The sequence below is a fragment of the Elaeis guineensis genome, chromosome 4 (genome assembly GCF_000442705.2).
Source record: "Elaeis guineensis isolate ETL-2024a chromosome 4, EG11, whole genome shotgun sequence".
Classification (NCBI taxonomy): domain Eukaryota; kingdom Viridiplantae; phylum Streptophyta; class Magnoliopsida; order Arecales; family Arecaceae; genus Elaeis; species Elaeis guineensis.
The window spans coordinates 138,274,951-138,296,552 of record NC_025996.2 but is presented as its reverse complement, the minus strand read 5'-3'; the positions used below and the strand labels follow the sequence as shown (position 1 = coordinate 138,296,552).

The following is a 21,602-nucleotide window of genomic DNA, read 5'->3' as shown; positions in this document are numbered from 1 at the left end:
TATAAATAAGAACTAGAAGGGCCTATTTATAGGAGCACCAGGCTCCTATTTTAGTCCCAACTAATGTGGGATTTTGAGAACCACTATGCTTGCTACAACAAATTGTTGACCACCTCCTAGCAGGATTGGACAACATTGAGCCAAATTTTCTTAAATATAAAAGAAACAATAATTCTAGCAATTAGAGATAGAGTCAAAAGAAGGGGACAATGGTCCAAGCCAATTAAGAGTAAATGTATGAAATTCTTAAATTCTTTGACTTTTGAATCCTTATAAGAAAGGAAAACGTCCTCTTCTCCCAATTCTATCAACTATGGAATTAAAAATCTTCCACAATGACCATTGGTTTGTCTAACTGGAGCATTTGAGAGGCCTCCTCCCAAAGGATTTAGCGAGATACTCCAAAGATTTTTTTATAAATTAATATCGAGAGCCAGGGTTTACCATCACAAAGAGAGATTATATTATATATGGCTTGATTAGAAGAATAGTTTTTGGATGGCTCCTTAAAAGACTCGATGCATATATGAGATAGTTTTATTGAGATATCGGTGATATCTATTTTGATTATGATCTCTCTATTTTATTCTTACAAATCATAGAGACATTATTGAGCTAATAGGTGTTGACGTGGACACATTTGATTTTATTTAATGACTATATCTTGGTCTTCATTTGCCATATGGCTATATATTAAAGATTAGGATAAAAACCAAGTAACAATGAGTGTGCATTGATATCTTTGGCTTAAGCTGAAATACTCTGGAGATTGTTGAGGACCAGAGGAAGGAGATGATATAATATCTCCTAGGTTAGATTTTTCTTCGAATATTTATGTGCCAGCCGTTATTTTGGAATCGGATTCTGATTGTATTTTTCATGCAAAAAAATAATTTATTATTTTTTTTCCAATGTACACTATTAGATATCACTTTATAAGTTTAATGTCGGTAAATAAAAAAGATAGTCCGAAGATCTTTGAGATCTCAGCGAGGTATGATGCAATTGTTGATGTTATATAAAAAAATCAATTATTCTTTCACATGAAAGATATAACCCAAGCTTTTTCAGAATTGATGGTTTGGCTTTTAATGCTACTTTAAGCTACATCGTTGGGCCTTGAGATCTCCTCCTTTAGGCTTGGGTTTGGCCTTAAAGCCATTGGAGTTAGAACTAGAGATGACAGTCATGCGGGTTTTTTTGATTATCTGATGGTTCCGAACCCTAATAGAATCTATTTAGTATATCCTATAGGATTTATGATTGAGTTTGAGATTTAAAATTAAAATTTGGATTTGAGACTTGTTTTTTGGATATCTTTTTTATTCTTGATTATATTATTTAATAAATTTTTATTCAAGGGAGAGAATTTGAAATATAAATCTCTTAATATCCTAACGACTACCTCAACCAATGAAGCACAGTATTTCGTTGTTTTTAGATTGATTGCTAAGATATTTATATCCGTTCAATTCTTATACATAAATACCAACACAAAACCAAATGATAGGGCCTTTCCCCGTATAGATTGATCACTTTTTTTTTTTTTTTTTGCTTATTTTTATTTTCATTTCATCCTCTCTTCGGAGATTACGGGGAAGGAGAGCACCTAAGAGAGGTTGGAGGGTTCGTTCCAACAGGGTTGCGAGTTGTGGCGATGTGAGTTGGTCCTCGAGGTTTCGAGAGAGCGATTTTCTCATGATAATATCAATACGAGTGAGGGTTGAACGGACTGGTTCGGGTACCCGACGGGTGTACCAATTTCGTAATCGGGTGTGGACGGATTCGGATACGGGTAGGGCAAATTTTGCGAGTACCCAACCCATCCACACAGTGCCCACGCAGCGGCGGCGGGCCATCTCGTCATCACCTCTCTCTCTCTTTGGGATCAGGCCGGGCAGGGTTCGGGTAGCCGGTGGTCAACGGTTCTGTGGAATGGATCACATCGAAACCCGTCGAGATCGAAATCCGGTCGGTTTATAGATCTAAGAACAATCTTTTTTTCCTCTGCTCTCGTGGACCACACGATCCCCCGCCAATTCCCTCGACGAGCTCCAACACGGCAATATCTGATAACTCCTGTAACGAAAGTTTGCTTTTTTAGTTCATTTTTGTTTCTTTTTTTGATCCGTTCTTATAGTTCTCATCCTTTTTCTTTTTTGTAGCTGCAGAGATTGAAAAAGAGTTGTGCTTTTATACCGAGTTATAAAGGGAAAAAGCTGATCTTTAATTGATCGCTAATGGCTTCGCCAATCATGGCTCCCAGCTTTTCAATCTTTGGCAGAAAGGTACAATCTTTTTTTGACAACTATTTCTGTTTCGTTTACAAAATCTCATTGTTTACTAATATTTTGTTTATTGCAGATGGAGTCAGGGCTGATGTCTCGTTTTATCCCTTCAATCAGCGCCCATGGATGTAGGAAACAAGCTCTGAATAGAGTTCTTGCAGTTATGGCGCCGACGCAACCTCAGCGTTCTCCAGCAACCACTGGTTCAGTTGCGATTCTTTCTAGTTTATTAGACTTTTGATTCTTATTTTAGTTCAATTCTTCTAGGTCATCTGATCTTTTTTTATTTTATTTTTTATTTTTTGCTTTTAGGTCAAACATGCTATGTCTATGACGGAGAAGATCTTGGCAAGGGCATCAGAACGGACACAATTGGCACCCGGTGAGAATGTGTGGGTGAATGTGGATGTGCTGATGACCCATGATGTTTGCGGGCCGGGGACTATTGGGATTTTTAAGAGAGAGTTTGGTCAGAATGCAAAGGTGATGACTGGCCCCTTTTCTCCCTTCCTCTTTCTACTTGCGCTGTTAGAGGTTAAATTATGCTTTTTGTTATCATGCTATGATCAATATGGATTGCATTCATTGGACTAGAATCTTATTATGTTGGATGGATGTCTGGTCAGGACACCACCTCCCAAGATCCTTTCAGTACCACGCGATGCAGCAGGAAGAAAAAAAAAACAAAACAAAAGGAAAAACAATCAAAATACGTGGATCAGCCACAAAAGGGCTCGCCTCCACGGGGCATGCAAACTTCACTATGAAAAGAAAATTTTACAAGAGGAGACCTCATCCTCAACCCTTGTACACCCAATTCTCTCTCACATAAAGTTCCCCTCACAAAAGCTCTCTCTCTCTTGGAGACCCCCCTGAACCCCTGAAGAGCCTGGTGACCGCTGTCCAGGAGCCTCCTGCTCCTTCTCTCTCAGCGCCCTAGCCTCTCTCTCTCCTCTGGTTCGTACGGCGGCGAGAAAACCCGAGCCCACCTCTTCTCTGTTTCACGCACAGCCCTTTTAAAGGCTTAAACGGGTTTAAAACTTGATTAGAGAGAGATTAGGAGTCCTAAACAAAGCCAAAAAACCTCCTGGACCGTCGGATCAAGACCGCAATCTCTCTGGGCCGTCCGATCGCGCTCCGGTCCACGGAATAGTGCCGTGGACCGCGAGAAACGCGTGGGAAACGCCCACGCGGTCCACAGGCCGCGCCGTGGACCACCCGGTCCACGGTGGACCAGGGCAAAGGGCCAGCAGGCCTGGGTCGCGCGTCCTGCGCGGGCCTGGGCCTGGGTCGCGCGTCCCGCGTGGGCCTGGGTCGCGCCTTCCGCGCAGGCCTGGGTCCCGCGTCCCACGCGGGCCTGGGACGCGCGTTCCGCACGCCGCCGCCGCCCGCCGCCGGTCGCCGGCGGTCCTCCGCCGCCTCGATTCTTGTGCCGACTTCAAAAGCTCGTATCTCCTCCATCCGAGCTCCGATTCAGGTGGTCTTGGTCTCGTTGGACTCCGTTTTTCGCCGCGAACTTCGCTGTGGGCTCAATGTGGACTGAATCTTGAGGCGTCAAATCCTAACAATCTCCACCTCGACTCGATATTCGGCCTCTTCCAAACTTCGAGAGCTTCTGGATCTCCTCGCCCCCATGCCCTGGGGCAATCGCCTGCTGATCATGGATGGGCAAACATGGGAGTCGAGCTAGGCTGCTCGATCCCATCTCCGTCGTATGCTGTGCTCCTCCTGACCTGAGACCTGCTCGGGGCATCATCCTGCGGCAATAGGAATCTTACCTTGCGACGTCGCCTCTCGTCCTCCCGAGTCTCCTGTCTCGTGCCCGATCCGCCTCCTGGAGCTCCACCTCGCTCTGGGCTCCACCTGGCTCCCGATGCTCCACCTCGCACTGGGCTCCCTGACAGGTAATAATGTCCTCTGCTCCCCTTCTTCCCCTCCAGCACAATCCTATCGCCGCGTAGCACCCTCAGGATTCCTCCACCAGCTACCGTCCTGTAGCCTCTCGAATCCAGTCTGCTAAGTGAGATAAGATTCCGTCTGAAATCGGGTATGTATCGGACCTCCCCCAATCTCCTCACTGCACCGTCATGTGTCCTCCAGCTGACCGTCCCAAGGCCTCTGATCGCACAGCTCGATTTATCCGGCAGATATACAGTGCCCTCACTGTTCTCCAGGGAGTTAAACTGCTCCTCTCTGCAACACACATGATAGGGGCATGCAGAATCTAATATCCACTGTTGGGAAGAAGCAGATACCTCGTCAGATATCTCAAAGACATCTCCATCTAAATCACTGCCGGCCGTCGCTACAGCAGCCACCGTCCGATTTTTCAATTGAGGGCAATCTCTGGCTAGATGCCCCAACTCCTCACACCGGTAACACCTGGTTTTGCTCAAGTCCCTCCTGGACTTAGACCGCCCTCGTTGCGATCTCCTGTCGCTCCGTCTACCGCCTTCTGCACCTTCAGAAGCCACCAAAGCTGAGCTATCGACACCTGAGCTCGAAGCTGGGTTCTCTCTCCTGAGAACCTCGTTCTGGAGTATCGCCGCGGTGACCTCGTCCATCTTGATAGTGCTCTTCCCCACTAGAAGAGCAGTCACCAAGGACTCGTACGAAGAGGAAAGCGACGCCAGCAAAACCAGCGCCCTGGTCTTCTCAACGTTCTCGCCAACGCTGAGAAGGTCGGTGAGGATCTTCTGGAAGTGGCTCAAATGCTCCTACACGCTCTGTCCCTCAGTCATCCGCAGTTGGTAAAACTGCCTCCAGAGGAAAAGAGTATTGGTGAGAGACTTCGCCATGTACAACTCCTCGAGCTTCGACCACAGCACCGTCGGGGAAGTCTCGCTCAGCACATGGATCACCACCTCATCCGCCAGGTACATGCGGATGGTACTCACCGCCTGCATCTGTAGCCATTTCCAATCCCGCACCTCCATGGTGGTCGGCTTCTCATCGCACAAGAGAGCTTCGATCAACCCCTGTTGGATGAGTACGTCCTTCACCCTTGCCTGCCACAAGGAGAAATTGCTCTTACCATCAAACTGGTTGATCTCCATCTTGATTGTTCCTGTTTTCTCCATCTTCAGTCTTGCTCACCACCACTGCAATCTGCGTCCTTGTACTGTCTTGCTCTGATACCACTTGTTGGGTGGATGTCTGGTCAGGACACCACCTCCCAAGATCCTTTCAGTACCACGTGATGCAGCAGGAAGAAAAAAAAAACAAAACAAAAGGAAAAACAATCAAAATACGTGGATCAGCCACAAAAGGGCTCGCCTCCACGGGGCATGCAAACTTCACTATGAAAAGAAAATTTTACAAGAGGAGACCTCATCCTCAACCCTTGTACACCCAATTCTCTCTCACATAAAGTTCCCCTCACAAAAGCTCTCTCTCTCTTGGAGACCCCCCTGAACCCCTGAAGAGCCTGGTGACCGCTGTCCAGGAGCCTCCTGCTCCTTCTCTCTCAGCGCCCTAGCCTCTCTCTCTCCTCTGGTTCGTACGGCGGCGAGAAAACCCGAGCCCACCTCTTCTCTGTTTCACGCACAGCCCTTTTAAAGGCTTAAACGGGTTTAAAACTTGATTAGAGAGAGATTAGGAGTCCTAAACAAAGCCAAAAAACCTCCTGGACCGTCGGATCAAGACCGCAATCTCTCTGGGCCGTCCGATCGCGCTCCGGTCCACGGAATAGTGCCGTGGACCGCGAGAAACGCGTGGGAAACGCCCACGCGGTCCACAGGCCGCGCCGTGGACCACCCGGTCCACGGTGGACCGGGGCAAGGGGCCAGCAGGCCTGGGTCGCGCGTCCCGCGTGGGCCTGGGTCGCGCGTCCCGCGCAGGCCTGGGTCCCATGTCCCACGCGGGCCTGGGACGCGCGTCCCGTGCGCCGCCACCTGCGGCCGTGCCGCCGCCGCCGGTCGCCGGCAGTCCTCCGCCGCCTCGATTCTTGTGCCGACTTCAAAAGCTCGTATCTCCTCCATCCGAGCTCCGATTCAGGTGATCTTGATCTCGTTGGACTCCGTTTTTCGCCGCGAACTTCGCTGTGGGCTCAATGTGGGCTGAATCTCGAGGCGTCAAATCCTAACATATTATATGCATTCGAAACCATTTTGGTTATGAATTTAAAGTTTATGATGTCCAAGTTTAAGATTAAGATGCTTGTGGGTAAGCTCGAGTTGTTTATGGAAATTTTGAACTTACTAGTTAAGTAATATGATATTATGTCTTTGTCCAACCATGACTTGTAAATGGTTGCATCATTGAGAAAGGTTTTCAACTATACTCCTCATTTTTCCTTCTTTCTTTCCTTTTCTTTTCTTTTCCTCAGTTTTCAGTTCCAACATATTGCTTGGAGACTGATGATTCATACATGTGACCCCAATTGTTGGGACAAGGATTAACGATCATGGTTGTGCTTATCTCTCGAATTCAACATTATGAGTTTGCTTGACAAACAATGCTACATAAGCTAAATACTATGGTTTATATATATCTCTTCTATGTTCCTGCTATGTAGGCCTCAAGGGTGTATCAACTTTTGTTAATGGTTCCTTTAATAGGGTTATTGGTGTGAAATTAGAGGATAGTATTGGTGGGGATGATGATGGTTACAAAATTACAATTTGGAGTCTACTACATGATTGTACACACATATTTGGAGGTTGTATTTGGTAATGATAAAAGGAGACATAAGATTTGTGGGAGGGTTTGCGGGGGGGGGGGGGGGGGGGGGGGGGGGAGTTTAGGTCCAGAAGTTGATACACTTGATGTTGTTGTTAGATGCTTTTCTATCCATGCATCTTCTCTTACTCCCGTTTTCTTTTGTGCTTCATGCAACTGAGCACAGAAATATATATACTATGGTGGTAGATCAGAATGGACAACCACTAACAGGGTACTAGAATGACTTGTTTACAGCATTATGCTTGTCTAGATGCTTAGTTTCTTTCAAAATGATTTACAGATAGCATAAAGCTTTTTGAAACTTTCAGAATCGTGTTTCACTCCACCACTATAGCTTTTCAATTCGGTGGCATCTCCATATTCATTGATACAGCTGACCTTCTTGGCATGATCTGCAACTACATTATCTTCTGAACTGGAGCTTCTCCTAGTGGGCACACCCCTTTTGCTTAACCGGGTTCTGGGTTCAAATTTTGGATGGTGCATCCCCAAAGAGTTGAACTTCACTATTATGTGTGCGTGGGTCTCCTTCCCCACCCCGCTTCTCTTTATCTCAAAAAGCAAAAAAAAGACATACATTATCTTCCAAAGCAATAACTACTGAGATTGCTCATACTCACATATTAAGTCCTAAAAGAATCCATAAGCAGCTAACAACCAATTTAACTCTTAGTTCCAAGGCTCAAATCAAAGGATGTTGCATATAATCTTTAAGTTGTAGTTGAGTGATGCACAACTCTAGGAAGCATAGATACCGGTACGCAGTATGAGTATGCCGATATGGCAAAAATTGAAAAACCACGATACGGGTATGACTAGATATTTTATATTTTTATTAATATTTAAATATAAATAATATTCTAATATTAATAAAAATATATGAAAAAATTGAATCATATATATAATATTTGAATATTAAAAAAATTAAGTTCTCAAATCTCAACTAAATTTATAAGTATCATTATAAAAAACAAACAAATACTTGCAATTAATGAAAAGAAAAACACTAGCTGTCTAAATAAGTAGAAAAAATCAAAATAGTAAGTCTTGATAATCAAGTGATAATAATTTCAGCTGCTTCATTCTCTGTATTATTAGCAAAAAGCTTCTTCTCTACATCTGGTTTATCAAGGAACAAACTTGCAATCTCAAGAATATAGAGATAGGAGTACCGGTGCCGCATCGGAAACATACCCACAGCGAAAATATATCCGATGTTGGTACATGCCTGAAATAGGAGTACCGGTGCTTCATAGGCACAACTAGTTAAGCAGCTTGCAAAGCCTTGACAAAACTATCCCAAGAGTCTATGGAGGACTGTGATAACCAAATGTATGAGAGGAGATAGTATGTCTCTCTATTTCAGACTTCATCCCATTATCGATAAGAAATTAGAATATAGTCGTATTCAATCTCTATCTTTTCGGTTAGTCAAGAGATCCAAGAGTGCCCAGAACATCCAGCAAGAACTCCCATCTGTTTTTCTGCAGATACATCCCCTTCTTTGTCTTGCATCTGAGAGTTAATGCTTTTGCTATCTATTCTGTTGTGTAGATTAATACTAATGTATAAGAAGCCTACATCAGTTTGGATTGCAGAGGAGTCATTATTAGTAGAAGAAGCTATAGCCTTGAGTAATCTTGATTGCATAGATATGATCATTAACTAACTGTGAGGTGCTATTATATATTGCTAGGCATGGTATGCAATTCCATACCAAATCACTCGATTCGGTTGGTATCTATTGTACCAACCATGAAGCGGAATGGTTCATGGTCGTGGTACAATTTTTCCTGAACCAGTGCAGATCGATTCTTACTGTGCCGAACTACCTGGAGACCCTCAGTTCTAAGCGGTTCGACTTGGTAAAGGCCTATACCTCTTTGGGCCTCAATTGTTGATGGAGAAAGGCTTGTCACCCTTTTCTCCCTCTTTTCAAGATAAGAGAGGAGAAATGAGGAGAGGGTAGGAAATAATGAAAAGTCTTTTTTAATATGTATTTTATATTTTTAATGTTATATTTAGTTAATTTAGGATTTTTCGCATATATATCCTTACAAATATGGCTTATTACATAATTGCTCTCTGAAAATTTCTATTTTCATATATACCTCTAAAATCATCCTATTTTTTATGTGGATGCCCGTATCATTAGAATTTTTGGTTGATATTAATAAATAATTATTTTGAGTGCTCTCTGACACTATTACCCTTTTACTCTATTATTCCTAAAAAAAAAAAAAACTAGTATTCAGTTTATATTGAAAAGAACTATATGTTTATATAATTTGTTCAAGGGTATCAATGCAGAGTGTAATAAAACCATTTTATATGTAAAAACACCATCAACGGAACACAAAGACATGATTATTTTGGATTCTTTTTGTTAACATGCAAATAGTGAGTTTTTTTGGTGGTAAAATATGTATAAGCTATATTTGCAAGTGTATATATGCAAAAACTAGTTTATTTGTTAACATATATTATATAGTCACACCATTCTTTATGCATGTAACATAAAAAATTAGTATATTACATTTAAACATAAACAAACAAACTCACAAGATCCTTCTTTAATTCAAAACTAAATAAACGAAGTTCAAAAACCTTGAAAACAAAAAAACAATATTTTTTGGTGTACTGGTATGGTTTTGTATGGTTTGGTATGATATTGGTACTATACTATATCGGCCACCTATCGATATGCAGTTTTTGGTACGGAGACTAGGAATATTAATGTTGAGAATTTTTCAATTTCTTCGTTTGTTTATTTGGCATGTCATTAAGTTCCACAATCCTTGTATTAGATACTACAATGGTACATTACTAGTTTAGTATGGTGCAAGTTGGTACGATACGATAATCACTAGTATTGAGACAGCTTTTAAGCTTGGTATGAGTCAGTATAGGTTAGTATAATACAGTGCAACCCCCAATTTTGGGTGGTATTTGATCAGATAGTGTTTGCACCTGCTTTGATTGGGTATGATCGGTTCCGTATGGTACAGCAAACATTACATGTCATTAATAAAGAAAGGCTGGTACAGTATGGGTCATTATTGGTTCAGTATGGTACAGGTTAGTGTGGTACGATACACACCCTGTATCGAGACATCTCCCAGGCCCTTTTTTGCACTATTTATCACAGTACTCCCTGAATCTAGGTGGTATGATCGGTATAGGTTGGTATAGTATGGTGCGCACCCTAGTTTTGGGCGGTATCGATAGTGTTTAGACTTGTTTTAACAGGGTACAGTCGATTTAGGGCAGTACTCATCAATAGAAAAAGGTGTTGTGCTTAATACTGTGTATTTACTATTTCGATTGTTAGAGGATTTTTCTTTTCATCGATTGCCCCACCAAAGCATTATTGTTTAATAAGTATCCAGTAATCAGTAATCAGTATTTAGTTTTTCATTGTTGTATCTTTCTCTGTCTAAATTGTAATATGGAACATTTTGTGTTGCTTCGATTTTTTTTTTAATGTCTGAATTTCATTGTTTTAGGTATATGCTTTATATGATATTCAAGGATGCACCTCTCCATTTTAAATGCTTGTTCTGTGACTAATTACAGGTTTGGGACCGTGAAAAGATTGTTATTATACCAGATCACTATATCTTCACTAGTGATGAACGTGCAAACCGTAATGTGGATATTTTGAGGGACTTCTGTACAGAACAAAATATTAAATATTATTATGATATCAAGGATCTTGGTAATTTCAGGGTATGATTTTGACTCATTTCTTTCCAAGCAGTTAATGCCTACAAGTTGAATCATGAATTTACTAAACCAAAAACACATTGTTAGCTTGCTTGACATTTGTATGTTAAATTTCCTTACCTAAAAATGCAGGCTAATCCAGATTACAAGGGTGTATGCCACATTGCTCTTGCCCAAGAAGGTCATTGCAGACCTAGCGAGGTGCATATAATTACTAAAGATGCATATAGTGTATCAAAAGTTGCCTACATTTGTTATCTATTCTGAAGCGGTTCATTGTTCGTATAGGTTTTGCTTGGCACAGATTCCCACACATGTAATGCTGGAGCTTTTGGTCAATTTGCTACTGGAATTGGCAATACTGATGCAGGTTTTGTCATGGGGACTGGGAAAATTCTACTTAAGGTTTGTAAAGACTTAGTAGATGTGCAATGCTTTTTTTTTTTTTAAAAAAAAAATGTTTTTTCCTGTTTTTTCTTTTTAGTTTAGTAATGCATATACTGATGATTTTATTTATCTTTAGTTTATTAGAAATAATTAATCTTAAGATAACATTAAAGATGATCCTAAATAGGAATATTTGGCAAATAAGGATCCATAAAGCTGACCACAAATAGTTAGAATTAAGGTTTACAATATTGGTTTCAATACCTGTTGCCAATTGCTATATGGACATGTGGTACTAGGGGTGTACTATCTATCGGTTTCTACTAGTACAAATATGTATGCCTGGTATAGACCAGTCTGATCTGAAACCATGAAATAATGCTAAATTCTTTCCTTTACCGCTCTTAAACCAGCTAATATAAATTAATTGGTCCAACACCAACTTTTACAATTATGTTTCATCTTTATTTGTTTTGGAGGTCATTTAGGTTGTAGCGATATCTTCAAACTTCATTTCTTATGTCCTCCTATGTTTTCCTTCAATCTTTAGTAATTGCTGGCCTTCTCTAACATAAACAAACTGTCACACATCGTTTATTTTCATTTTGTTCTTGTTAAATTTTCTTGTATCCTCTCTGTTCTTTGCCACAAGTCTATTCAAACATTCTTTTCTTTGCTATGCTCTTTTTTGCATCTAATTTTTCCTGTTGATAGAAATGCAAATACAGTTCTTCTTATTCTATTCTTTTTCCTTCTCAAGTCATACTATAAAGGTTAACAATCTCAGTACCAAATCCCATATTGGTACCATGTTCATGCAGTGCCAATATGCTCGATGTGTGGTTGGTTCGGCCCTATTGAAAGGTCTTCCCAACTTGTTAAGTTTATGAAAGAGATCGCTATTTCTTATAAAGGTCTAATTTCTTAGCTGCTGAGGTAAATGAGGTGTTCATATTTGTTGTGATTGTTCAGATAACAAGCATCAAAGCAAGCCTCAGCCTGTTAGTTCTTGCCATTTAGATCCAATTATTTACATCTACACATGACTAGTGTATGCCTATGGTTCTGAATTATTTAAGTGATTATTGTATGTTTCATCCAGGCTCTTAAAATGCCTTGAGATTCATTGAATTTGCGAAAGTGATGCCACATCTTCACATGACAGTGACCTCTAAAGGGAAGAGAAAAGCATGCTTATAGGAGGTATTGTATGATAATTCGACTTGCTGACTAAAAGGCGTTCAAACTCCAACAAAGGTTAGGGGACAATGGGAAAAAATCTGCCCACCTTAAAAGTCACTCATTTAAGAGAAGATTATAATTCTTGATGATTCTTATTCAAATCGAACAGAATAAGTTCTCTTTCAAGTACACCAACATGTACAATATATCTCTAGGTATACTTCTAGGTCGATAACTTTCAGAAGTCTGAACTTTTCAAAAGAAATCTCACATTACCTATTCTCTATGTATGAGAAATTGACTCGATGACAATGGCATTAAAACTCACAGCCAAGGTTTTAAATATCAATGGGATGACAGGGCATCCCACATATTGAGATGGGCTGAGTTAGGAAATAGACCGGGATGGGATTGGACATCTACCATCCAAGCGTTAGTACTGTCCTGTTCCATTGAAGAAACTGGGACAGCCCTATCCCACAACATTTAAAACCTTGCTCACAATTGCTTTATGCATTATATACATAGACTAGCCCAACTTTTGTCTTATGGATTGTACTTGGTTTAAGTTGATTTGAGCTCAAATTATGATCTTGTTAGCATCTATTGATGCCAAATATTGTGTTGGCCCATGATGCTCTTCCATTAGAAGTTCTGATGCATGTACATGCCCTTGGAGCTCAGAGTACAATAAGCTTCCTACTTTTGTGATTTGATGCAAATGCTTGAAGGAAAGCTGTTTTTGCAACCACATCAATGACATCATTGTTCTTCACATGCTTCCTCGCAGATTCGTGATCTCAAACTCTGATCTTTTTTGTTAAATTTTTTACCATGCATATTCTCTCTCTCTTTTTTTTTTGTCCACATGATCCATGTTAGATCTTGTTAAAGTTGTCTTCTTGACTCATATATAATTGTTTGATTGAAAAATAATGAATGCTAGGTAACCACATCAATAAAATTTTGGCACATTTCTTCGTCCTAATATTAACATTATCTCTTTCATTCTTTAGATAAATATTAAAGTTTAAGGGTGAACACAGATAAGAAATAAACCAATACGTACCTTAGGCTTATTTTCAACCTCCATGATTTTTGATAAGTGTAGTAGGATGATGAGGATGCTCAAAAAACAAGAACTAAGCATATAAAATCACTAGTTAATTCCTGAGCTGTTATACAAATTGACTAGGGAGTTCCTGTGGTCTCACGGGATGAATTTTGAATGTAAATCAGGAGCAAAGGTGAATTAGGATGGCAAATGGATCTTACTAGGATCATAACAGCTTCAATTGTCATGCTGAATTTTGATTGGAATTTGATCGGATACGGATTGGATACCAATATATCCATATCCATATTTGTTTTGTCTAACGAATACAAATATGGATATAGATATTATTTAGATGCAAAATTCATATCTATATTTGTTTTAAACAGATACAGATACAATTCGGATACTGGAAGTATGGATATAATTATAGATATAAGTTGGAAAATTAAATTTTATGACTACAAAATCAAAGATATTACTAAATAGATGATAAATCAAGTTAACATCATATCTATATGGTTGTATATTTTCTTTAAAAGTTAATGTATTATATAAAATTATATAGGGTTATAGGTAGATTTAGATATTCGGATATAGATAGGATAGTTGTCTATCCATATCCATATCCATCAAAAAATCCATATCCATTTTTTTTTGATGGATATGGATATGGTTATGGATAATAGTCGGATCCTCAAATTTTTGTTCATATTTAGATTGATTTGGATACAAAAACGGATCCAGATAGACTTTTGCTTCTAATCAGCAGCCTGCATACCCAAGATAAAATTTACTGGTTTATGTTATTGAAAATGATATAACTTTTATAGAAGTGTTTTCCTTAGAACCTTTAAAATTGCAGGTACCCCCAACTATGAGGTTCATACTGGATGGAGAAATGCCCAAATATTTGCTTGCCAAGGATTTGATTTTGCAAGTAAGTTTATGGATATTGAAACATCTTAACTCTGACTTATTTTAGATTGGTTTGTCATTTTATCTAGTAATTATTTGCTGGAGAAAATAAGACCTTTTTTTCATTGTAAAAATATTTTCAGCTTATGTTGTTGTCATGCAGATTATTGGTGAAATAACTGTTGCTGGTGCAACATACAAATCCATGGAATTTGTTGGCTCCACTGTTGAAAGTTTAAATGTAAGACTATGTTGTACCATATCTTGCTGCAATGGAATTGATTATATCTTTCATCTAAAATTTGACTTTATGTATGCAAGATGGAAGAGAGAATGACACTGTGCAACATGGTTGTTGAGGCAGGGGGTAAAAATGGGGTTGTCCCTGTTGATAAAACCACACTTAAATACCTCGAGGTAATGGAAGTTTGCCCTTTCATTGATCTATGTCAAGCTGCAGTGAATTGTATTAAATAAATGAGGAAATTAGACACCAGAACAGTTGTTTTTGTTGGCATCGCCAAATGAATACATTGGAAACATAGAAGAGTGCTGTCTTTCACAAAATTGTCCAGTTTCCAAGGGTGGATGGCTCTATATTTTAAATTTTATGTTATTTACTTGATTTTGCAGGACAAGACAACCTTGACTTCTGAACCCGTATATAGTGATGATGGTTTCAGGTAATTGTAAATTTATTTTCTACAATTATCTTCTCAGTGCTATAGAAGGTCTGGTTATTTCATCTGTAAAAAGTTCCTTTTGGTTTCTTTTTCCATTCAACTGTGTTGGTTAATACTATTCCTCTAATCAAGAGAGGTTTTCCACCAATTATGTATTTCTGGTTCCCCAAATTAGGACAAATCAAATCTTTCAAATTCCAGATGATACCAACTTTTACTTCTTTCACATAAGCAGCCTTACGTTCTTGGATATTGCATGCTTTGTCAGTATAACCTGATATCTTAGGAACTTCTAACTTCTATAAATTCTGATGGTTAAATTTTCTTTAAGCTTTGCTGAAGTAAATGTTCCCAAGTATCTCGTTAACCAACCCCTCCTGTTTAGTGCTTTCACACTCTGTCTTTTCTGCCTAATGATTTTCTTCAAATAATTTTATTTACTGATCACACGTATCTCTTTTTGTCTTTCTAGATTTATTCAAGAATACAAATTTGATGTCTCCAAGTTGGAGCCGTTGGTTGCAAAGGTTTGTAGTGTTAGAATACTGAGTTCTTTGAAGTGTGGGAGTTTCTTTTTCCCTTTTATCCTTTTGCACTAATAGTATGAAAATGCTGCTTCCTCTATAGCTGTTAATCTTGATCCATTTTATATTATTCCAGCCACATTCTCCTGATAATCGTGCTTTAGCAAGAGAATGCAAGGATGTCAAAATTGACAGGGTATATATTGGCTCTTGCACTGGTGGAAAGACAGAGGACTTTCTAGCTGCTGCAAAGGTTTTTCTAGCTTCGGTAAGAAACTTTTGGATCTCATCTTTTGTAAATTTGGTTGTCAGTCCGTCTTCTATAGGTCCACTATTTTCCAGTGCTAGGTGATGGAGAATGGAGAAGTTTAATAGCTTTTTTTTAAATATTCAGACAAGATTTTGTGTCCATGTTTTGTTAGTTCAAAAAATTCCAGAATTTCTTTTCCACAGTTAATTTAAAAAGGATTTCATGTTAAGCTTGATTCTCTAAATTAACATGTTGGAATGTGATGTTATGCCATTAAAAATATTGAATTGTGAGTTTGCTTCACTATTCTAGGTTCTTGTTCTTATCACTTAGTAACACCGCAATGCCAATCCACTGCCACCCCAATATGCGTCATGTGTTATTTGGATGCTCCATTTTTAGGTATCTAGAAATGTCAGAATTTCTGGATGCTTGACCTGACACGATTGGACATTCCATTTTTTAAGTGTCATCCTTGTGTTAGCAAAAAAAGTGCCTACAGTTGGCTTGCTTTTCAGGCTGCTGTGTGGGCTACTTTCAATGTTGGTTACGTTAAGTGGAATGCCCTATATTTCAAATAAAACTACTGCAGTCATTTATAACTTTAGTATTTTAAGTTGCATTTTAACTTACATGAACCTGAGGATTATCTTAAAGCAACCAAACTGGCAGCTTAAATTCGCCTAAGGAATCACTTACATTGGTTTTACATATTTACACGCACATGCAGGGTCTGGCTATAATCTTAAACAGAGGATGTTACACCACTATAAAAATCAATGTTGGGGTTTAAAAATACAATCTAGACCATTAAATGTGATCTGCCCGTAGCTTAAAATGCCAATTTAAGAGTCATATTTTGAAGAACCCTTGCCTATGCATCAAGTCATTTTGAAACCAACACAATGTATTTCATTTCCAAAGCTACATATATGGGAGGTCTTGATGCATAGGCTAGAAGCCTCTAAAACATGTTTCTTTTTGTACAGTGGCAGTTTTGGCTTTGTAGATCATATTCGATGGTTTAGATTTGCATTTCTCCAATCCTCTACATTGAATTTTGCAGTAGGTGTTGAGTCCTTTCATCACGTCCTGTGTATTATAACGATTACCCCTACATACAAAGAGAATAAAACTTCTTTTGACTTATTGACACACCTATCTATTTTCTTCTTTTTTGTAAAAAAAAAATTAGTGGAATAGAACCATGTACTCCTAATGCCTTCTTGGACAAACGGGAGGGATGATAGGATAGACTGTCTTTAGAAAAGAGAAGAGAAAAGATGAGAGGAAATAAATTAGAGAGGGCAAGGGGAAGGAAGAAAACCATTCAACCATTAAAGAATTCATGGGATATGGCAAGTGCCAAGTGAAGGAAAACACAGATTGTTGCTGGACAGAAGAAAAGAGCATGAGACATGGTAAAGAAGAAAAGGAAAAAACTTGACTTCTTCAAAAATTACAAAAAGGATTGCAACTCGGGCAGTCTGGGTCAGGTTGAGGGCAAACCCTTACCCAATCCAACCTCTTTATGGCCCAATCCCGACCCAACCTTTCTCAGGTTGGGATTTCTCGAACCTAGCCCAACCCAATATGTTGTCAAGCTAAATTCTGATGAGATCTGGTTATGTGGATTGGTTAGGCTGTGCCACGTTAATCAGGTTAGATTGGGTTGAATATAAATTTTGAGACATGAAAAGGTTTGAGATGCTTTTGTTGGATTAATGTTTGTCGGATTAAGGACTCAACATTCATCAATTTCCATGACACACTCTCACATAATGTTACAAGCCTAAGCATATGACTATCTAAACATGTAAGTTATCTATATGAAACATAAAATGAATTATTTATTTATATATTGGTTGGGAGTTAATTTAGATCCAGTTTGGTTTTGGTTAGAAATGAGTCCATGTTAGGTTGAAGGTCAACCCTAACCCAACCCTATTTGAGGTCAGGTTATGATTTTTGAGATTAAGCCCAACCTAATTTTATAAAACCTCAACTGAACTCAATCCAATGTGCGAGTCAGGCAATCAGGTTCGAGTTGAGCCCAACTCAAGCTGCACTTCTGGTTACAAACAAGGGTGTTTCTAATTTGGGGTGAGAAAATGAAAGAATTCATGGTGTTTCTAGGCAAGTGTCCTATATCAACCAAGGTTTAAAGTAATGAATGATTGTTATAATGGTTACAACAAGGCCCTAGATTGCTCGGACCATAATGGGGTAATGGCCCTTGCTGTTATAACAGCTAATAACTGCTGCTACAGCACCATTATTTTATTCCCAAAATCAACCAATAATCCTACTATAAGGCAGCCACAGTATGCGAGAGGTTAGGTTATTTCCGAGTGCGCATATATGATATATGGAGCGCATATGCAGGTGTATATGTGATTCACATTTTTAAATATCTAAATAAATGATATATATTTAATTATATAAATGGTTAAATTAAAAGAAATTAATCAATAAAATTCAAAAAAAGAATCGTATACACCAATTCATTCTTATTTTAGTGGGCTGCGTGTACAGTTGATTTTTTTTAATATCTCAAAAACAAGGTACGTAAATATTATATAAATTTTTACAAAAAGAAATGAATTAAAAAAGTTCAGAAAAGATAATAAGAATTATGTATGCACATTCATACCCATTAGGTTTTTGAGTGCATATTCTAAAGTTCTAACATGAGATGTTAACCTAATGAAATGACTATCATGCTATGAAGTATAGACCATCCTCAGACTTGCAACAATGAGTTAAGTATAAATGGCAACAAAATATTTTTAGAAGAGTATAAGTGTATAACAAAGTTTAAACTTTGAAGTACATACTTCACAAACGAAAGTGGTGAAAACATGTAGTACTTAAGGAATGTGGGCATATATGCAATTTGTGGGTGCATATGCAGCCACATATGTGTTATGCAGGTGCATATGCAGCCGCCGAGGCATATGAGGACTGCATATAACCTGTGCAGTCCTGTTCAGGGGCAGCCTTCGCATATGCAGCTGCATAGACCACTTTTTGAAACAATGAAATTAAGGGTCAGGATGTGGTCCATTATTTGGGGATATCCACATTGTTGTAAATGTTGCTAACAACTCATCCCCTATAGAGATGCTTTTGCCCAAAATTTTATTCATAGGTTAGCCTGTGAGTGTCAGATTCACACGGGTCTCCACAGGTTGCAGACACATGACCAATGTGAGTTGAGAGATGTGCATTGCTTCGATTGCTTATTGCATGATTGGCCTAGAATAGCAGGTCCTGTGATGTGCCACATGCAAGGATCTGCAGGGGATAGGCCTAAGAATGGTGCTGCTGGTCCAAGAGGCATGAATGAACTATCTTTGACAAAGCAACTTTTACTGTAAGGTATTAGATTATTATTCAGTTTTGGGCTGGTCTATGACATAAATCTGAATATAATGAAATAGTACAGTATGTCAACAATGAGATGCTTATTTATGGATGTAAATAATATGTAAATCTTGTTAGAGTCCGACCCAAAAGCTTAAACTTTTAGGTGGATGGATCTAAGGTTTTAAATCTCGTGGGATGGGGCTGTCTCGATTTTTTCATGGAACGGAACGTGTCGCTGTCCCGTCTTGTCCTGACACTTGGGACAGAGATGTCCCAAGGGGTCCCGATCGGGATGCTGGGGTGCTAATGGGACAGCCTGTCCCAACACATGGGATGGTACCCCATCTCGGTATCCCATGAGACGTCCCACTAGGATCTGAATCCTTGGATGGATCTTTGAGTATCTGAGAACAACTTGAGTTACTAACCTATCTAACATGGGATTATTCCTCAATACCCCATCTCATATGTAGAGTGTGAGGAGAGATGGAACTTGAAGATTACGCGGATAGGTGTGTAGAGGCATTGCTAGCTAAAAAGAGTGCCATGCTAGTGTGATCCAAAAGCTTAAGTTGGTCGGCGGATGGGCCTATCAATATTTGAGACCAACTTGAGTCCCTAGCCTTTTTGGTATGGGACTATTTTTCAACAATATTATATTCAAACTCTAAATATTTTATAACAATATAGGTTGAAGAATTGGTTGATGGAAAAGATGCGATTGTCAGGAAGAAGTCTCAGCAGTGGGTGCAAGATTTTGGGAGTGGTTTGAAACCCTAAGTGGTAGACTTGAAGAAATAGATTGCATGGTTGAATTTCCAAGTGTTGTTATTTTCAGTTGGTTGTATTTAAATGGGATTTTAGTGAACACAGTGTTTTCATTTTCTGCTGGATAGTCTTTATTCTCCTTTAGGTAGTTATCTTGGATTATGGCTGTAAGTTGAGGGCATCACTTGCAAGATTTCATCAACCAAGAGTTGTGAAATTGTAACCAATCTCTTTAGGTAAAAAAGATGATATCATGGGATGCTGTTTAATTCTTTCTGCCATTTGTGTTTGTATTACATGCACATTCAAACAAAGATCCTGCTTATGTATTTGACTTGATGTTGCACTATTTGGCTCATGAGTTTCTGTTCTATGACCAGGGCAAAAAGGTTAAGGTGCCCACTTTTCTTGTCCCTGCTACACAAAAGGTAGGACCATCACCTCATATAGAAGGAAACTGGATTTGCTGTAAACTAGGACTCACAGCTCATTATCATAATTTTCTGTAGGTATGGATGGATGTATATAGCCTTCCAGTGCCAGGATCTGGTGGCAAGACTTGCTCTCAGATATTTGAGGAAGCCGGTTGTGAGGTTCCGGCAAGTCCTAGTTGTGCAGCTTGTTTGGGTGGCCCACGAGACACTTATGCACGGATGAATGAACCTCAGGCAAGTTTCTTATCTCATGGAATTTCTTTAGAAATATTTTTGTTTCCCAGCCCACCTTGGTCGCAGGCAGTTGGTTCAGCCACAAGCCTATACTAGTGCAAACTAGTGTATTGTGGTAGACTGGCTTGTCTGTATCTTAATCAGTGTCTGAAATCCCTGATCAAGTCTGCTGAATTGGTGGGTTTTTTTGGTTGAGAAATCTAGGTATTTCAGCTCAAAAAGGTTGCAACGTAGCCCACCAACAGTTTGGATGAGCACAGAGTCTCTCCATGTGTTGAAAAAAAATTAATAAGAGAAATGAAAACCTTTTGGTTGTTGTGATAGGTTGTCCAAAGCTGGTCAAGCTGTTATGAAAAATATGTTAATGATCATGCGGACCATTTAAGACTGTAAAGTTGACCCATATTATGTTTGTTAGTCACACGGTGGATGGATTTCAGCTAGTGATTATTCTCTAATACTTGAGGTGGTTTTGACTTGGATTTTGCCTTCATTTAATTCTGAATCTGTCAAATTATGGCCTTGTGCAGGTTTGCGTCTCTACCACAAATAGGAACTTCCCTGGCAGAATGGGGCACAAAGAGGGCCAGGTCTATCTTGCTTCACCATATACAGCTGCGGCTTCAGCTCTGACTGGCTATGTTACAGATCCAAGAGAGTTCCTCCTCTAAAGGACATCTTGTGGCTTACTGTACTATCCTAGGCTGTCTTATATTTTTGTGTTTACTATCTCCAGGCTTGGTGTCATTTACAGTGTACTCTTCTGGATGTATTAATTATATTATGTAGAAATATGTAGGATCCAACCTACATTGAGGAGAGATGACTTTGAGATATGATTCATATTTCAACAAGGGACTCTTATAAGAGGTGGGGACTGTAGGGTTGGTCAAGAGTTTTATTTATAGGCTATTGACGATTAAGCGATGATTTTGAGTGCTTAAACTCCTTTCAGAGTATTAAAATATGTATATTTTGCTTTTGTATCTTTGCTTGTGTTTTGTTGGCAAAAAATCTCATAGCACGGAATTTCGTCGATACTATCATCAAGCTGGTCATAACCAGTGGATGCAAGGTTTGATAAGTTCATCAGTTGTATCCT

At 39.2% G+C, this 21,602-nt stretch overlaps 1 protein-coding gene and 1 long non-coding RNA gene across 5 annotated transcripts; both read left to right on the top strand.

Moving 5' to 3' along the window:
• The first annotated feature begins 1,750 nt into the window (after positions 1 to 1,750).
• On the top strand, positions 1,751 to 21,486 carry LOC105042510 (3-isopropylmalate dehydratase large subunit, chloroplastic). Of its 4 annotated transcripts, none has more exons than XM_073256883.1 (16): positions 1,751 to 2,062; positions 2,172 to 2,288; positions 2,365 to 2,496; positions 2,601 to 2,771; positions 10,548 to 10,700; positions 10,830 to 10,898; positions 10,986 to 11,102; positions 14,186 to 14,260; positions 14,402 to 14,479; positions 14,560 to 14,655; positions 14,872 to 14,921; positions 15,394 to 15,448; positions 15,582 to 15,713; positions 20,213 to 20,260; positions 20,342 to 20,500; positions 21,031 to 21,486. In XM_073256883.1, the coding sequence occupies exons 2-16, from the start codon at positions 2,241 to 2,243 to the stop codon at positions 21,169 to 21,171; spliced, it is 1,524 nt and encodes a 507-aa protein (XP_073112984.1). In that variant the 5' UTR covers positions 1,751 to 2,062; positions 2,172 to 2,240; the 3' UTR covers positions 21,172 to 21,486. The 4 variants fall into 4 exon arrangements, with proteins under 4 accessions (XP_073112984.1, XP_073112985.1, XP_073112986.1 ...); XM_073256884.1 differs by having other exon boundaries at positions 1,831 to 2,081; positions 2,166 to 2,288; XM_073256885.1 differs by having other exon boundaries at positions 1,845 to 2,062; positions 2,166 to 2,288.
• On the top strand, positions 11,111 to 14,179 carry LOC140857600 (uncharacterized). The gene is made up of 3 exons (XR_012141083.1): positions 11,111 to 12,085; positions 12,187 to 12,287; positions 12,916 to 14,179. It is a non-coding gene; the product is annotated as an uncharacterized lncRNA (long non-coding RNA).
• Positions 21,487 to 21,602: the final 116 nt, after the last annotated feature.

Excerpts from the sequence above, each read along its gene's own strand:
- LOC105042510 (XM_073256883.1), top strand. The coding sequence starts at position 2,241 with ATGGCTTCGCCAATCATGGCTCCCAGCTTTTCAATCTTTGGCAGAAAG. Across the intron at positions 2,497-2,600 it reads CTCCAGCAACCACTGGTTCA|GTCAAACATGCTATGTCTAT; the intron begins GTTGCGATTCTT and ends TTTTGCTTTTAG. Across the intron at positions 11,103-14,185 it reads CTGGGAAAATTCTACTTAAG|GTACCCCCAACTATGAGGTT; the intron begins GTTTGTAAAGAC and ends TTAAAATTGCAG.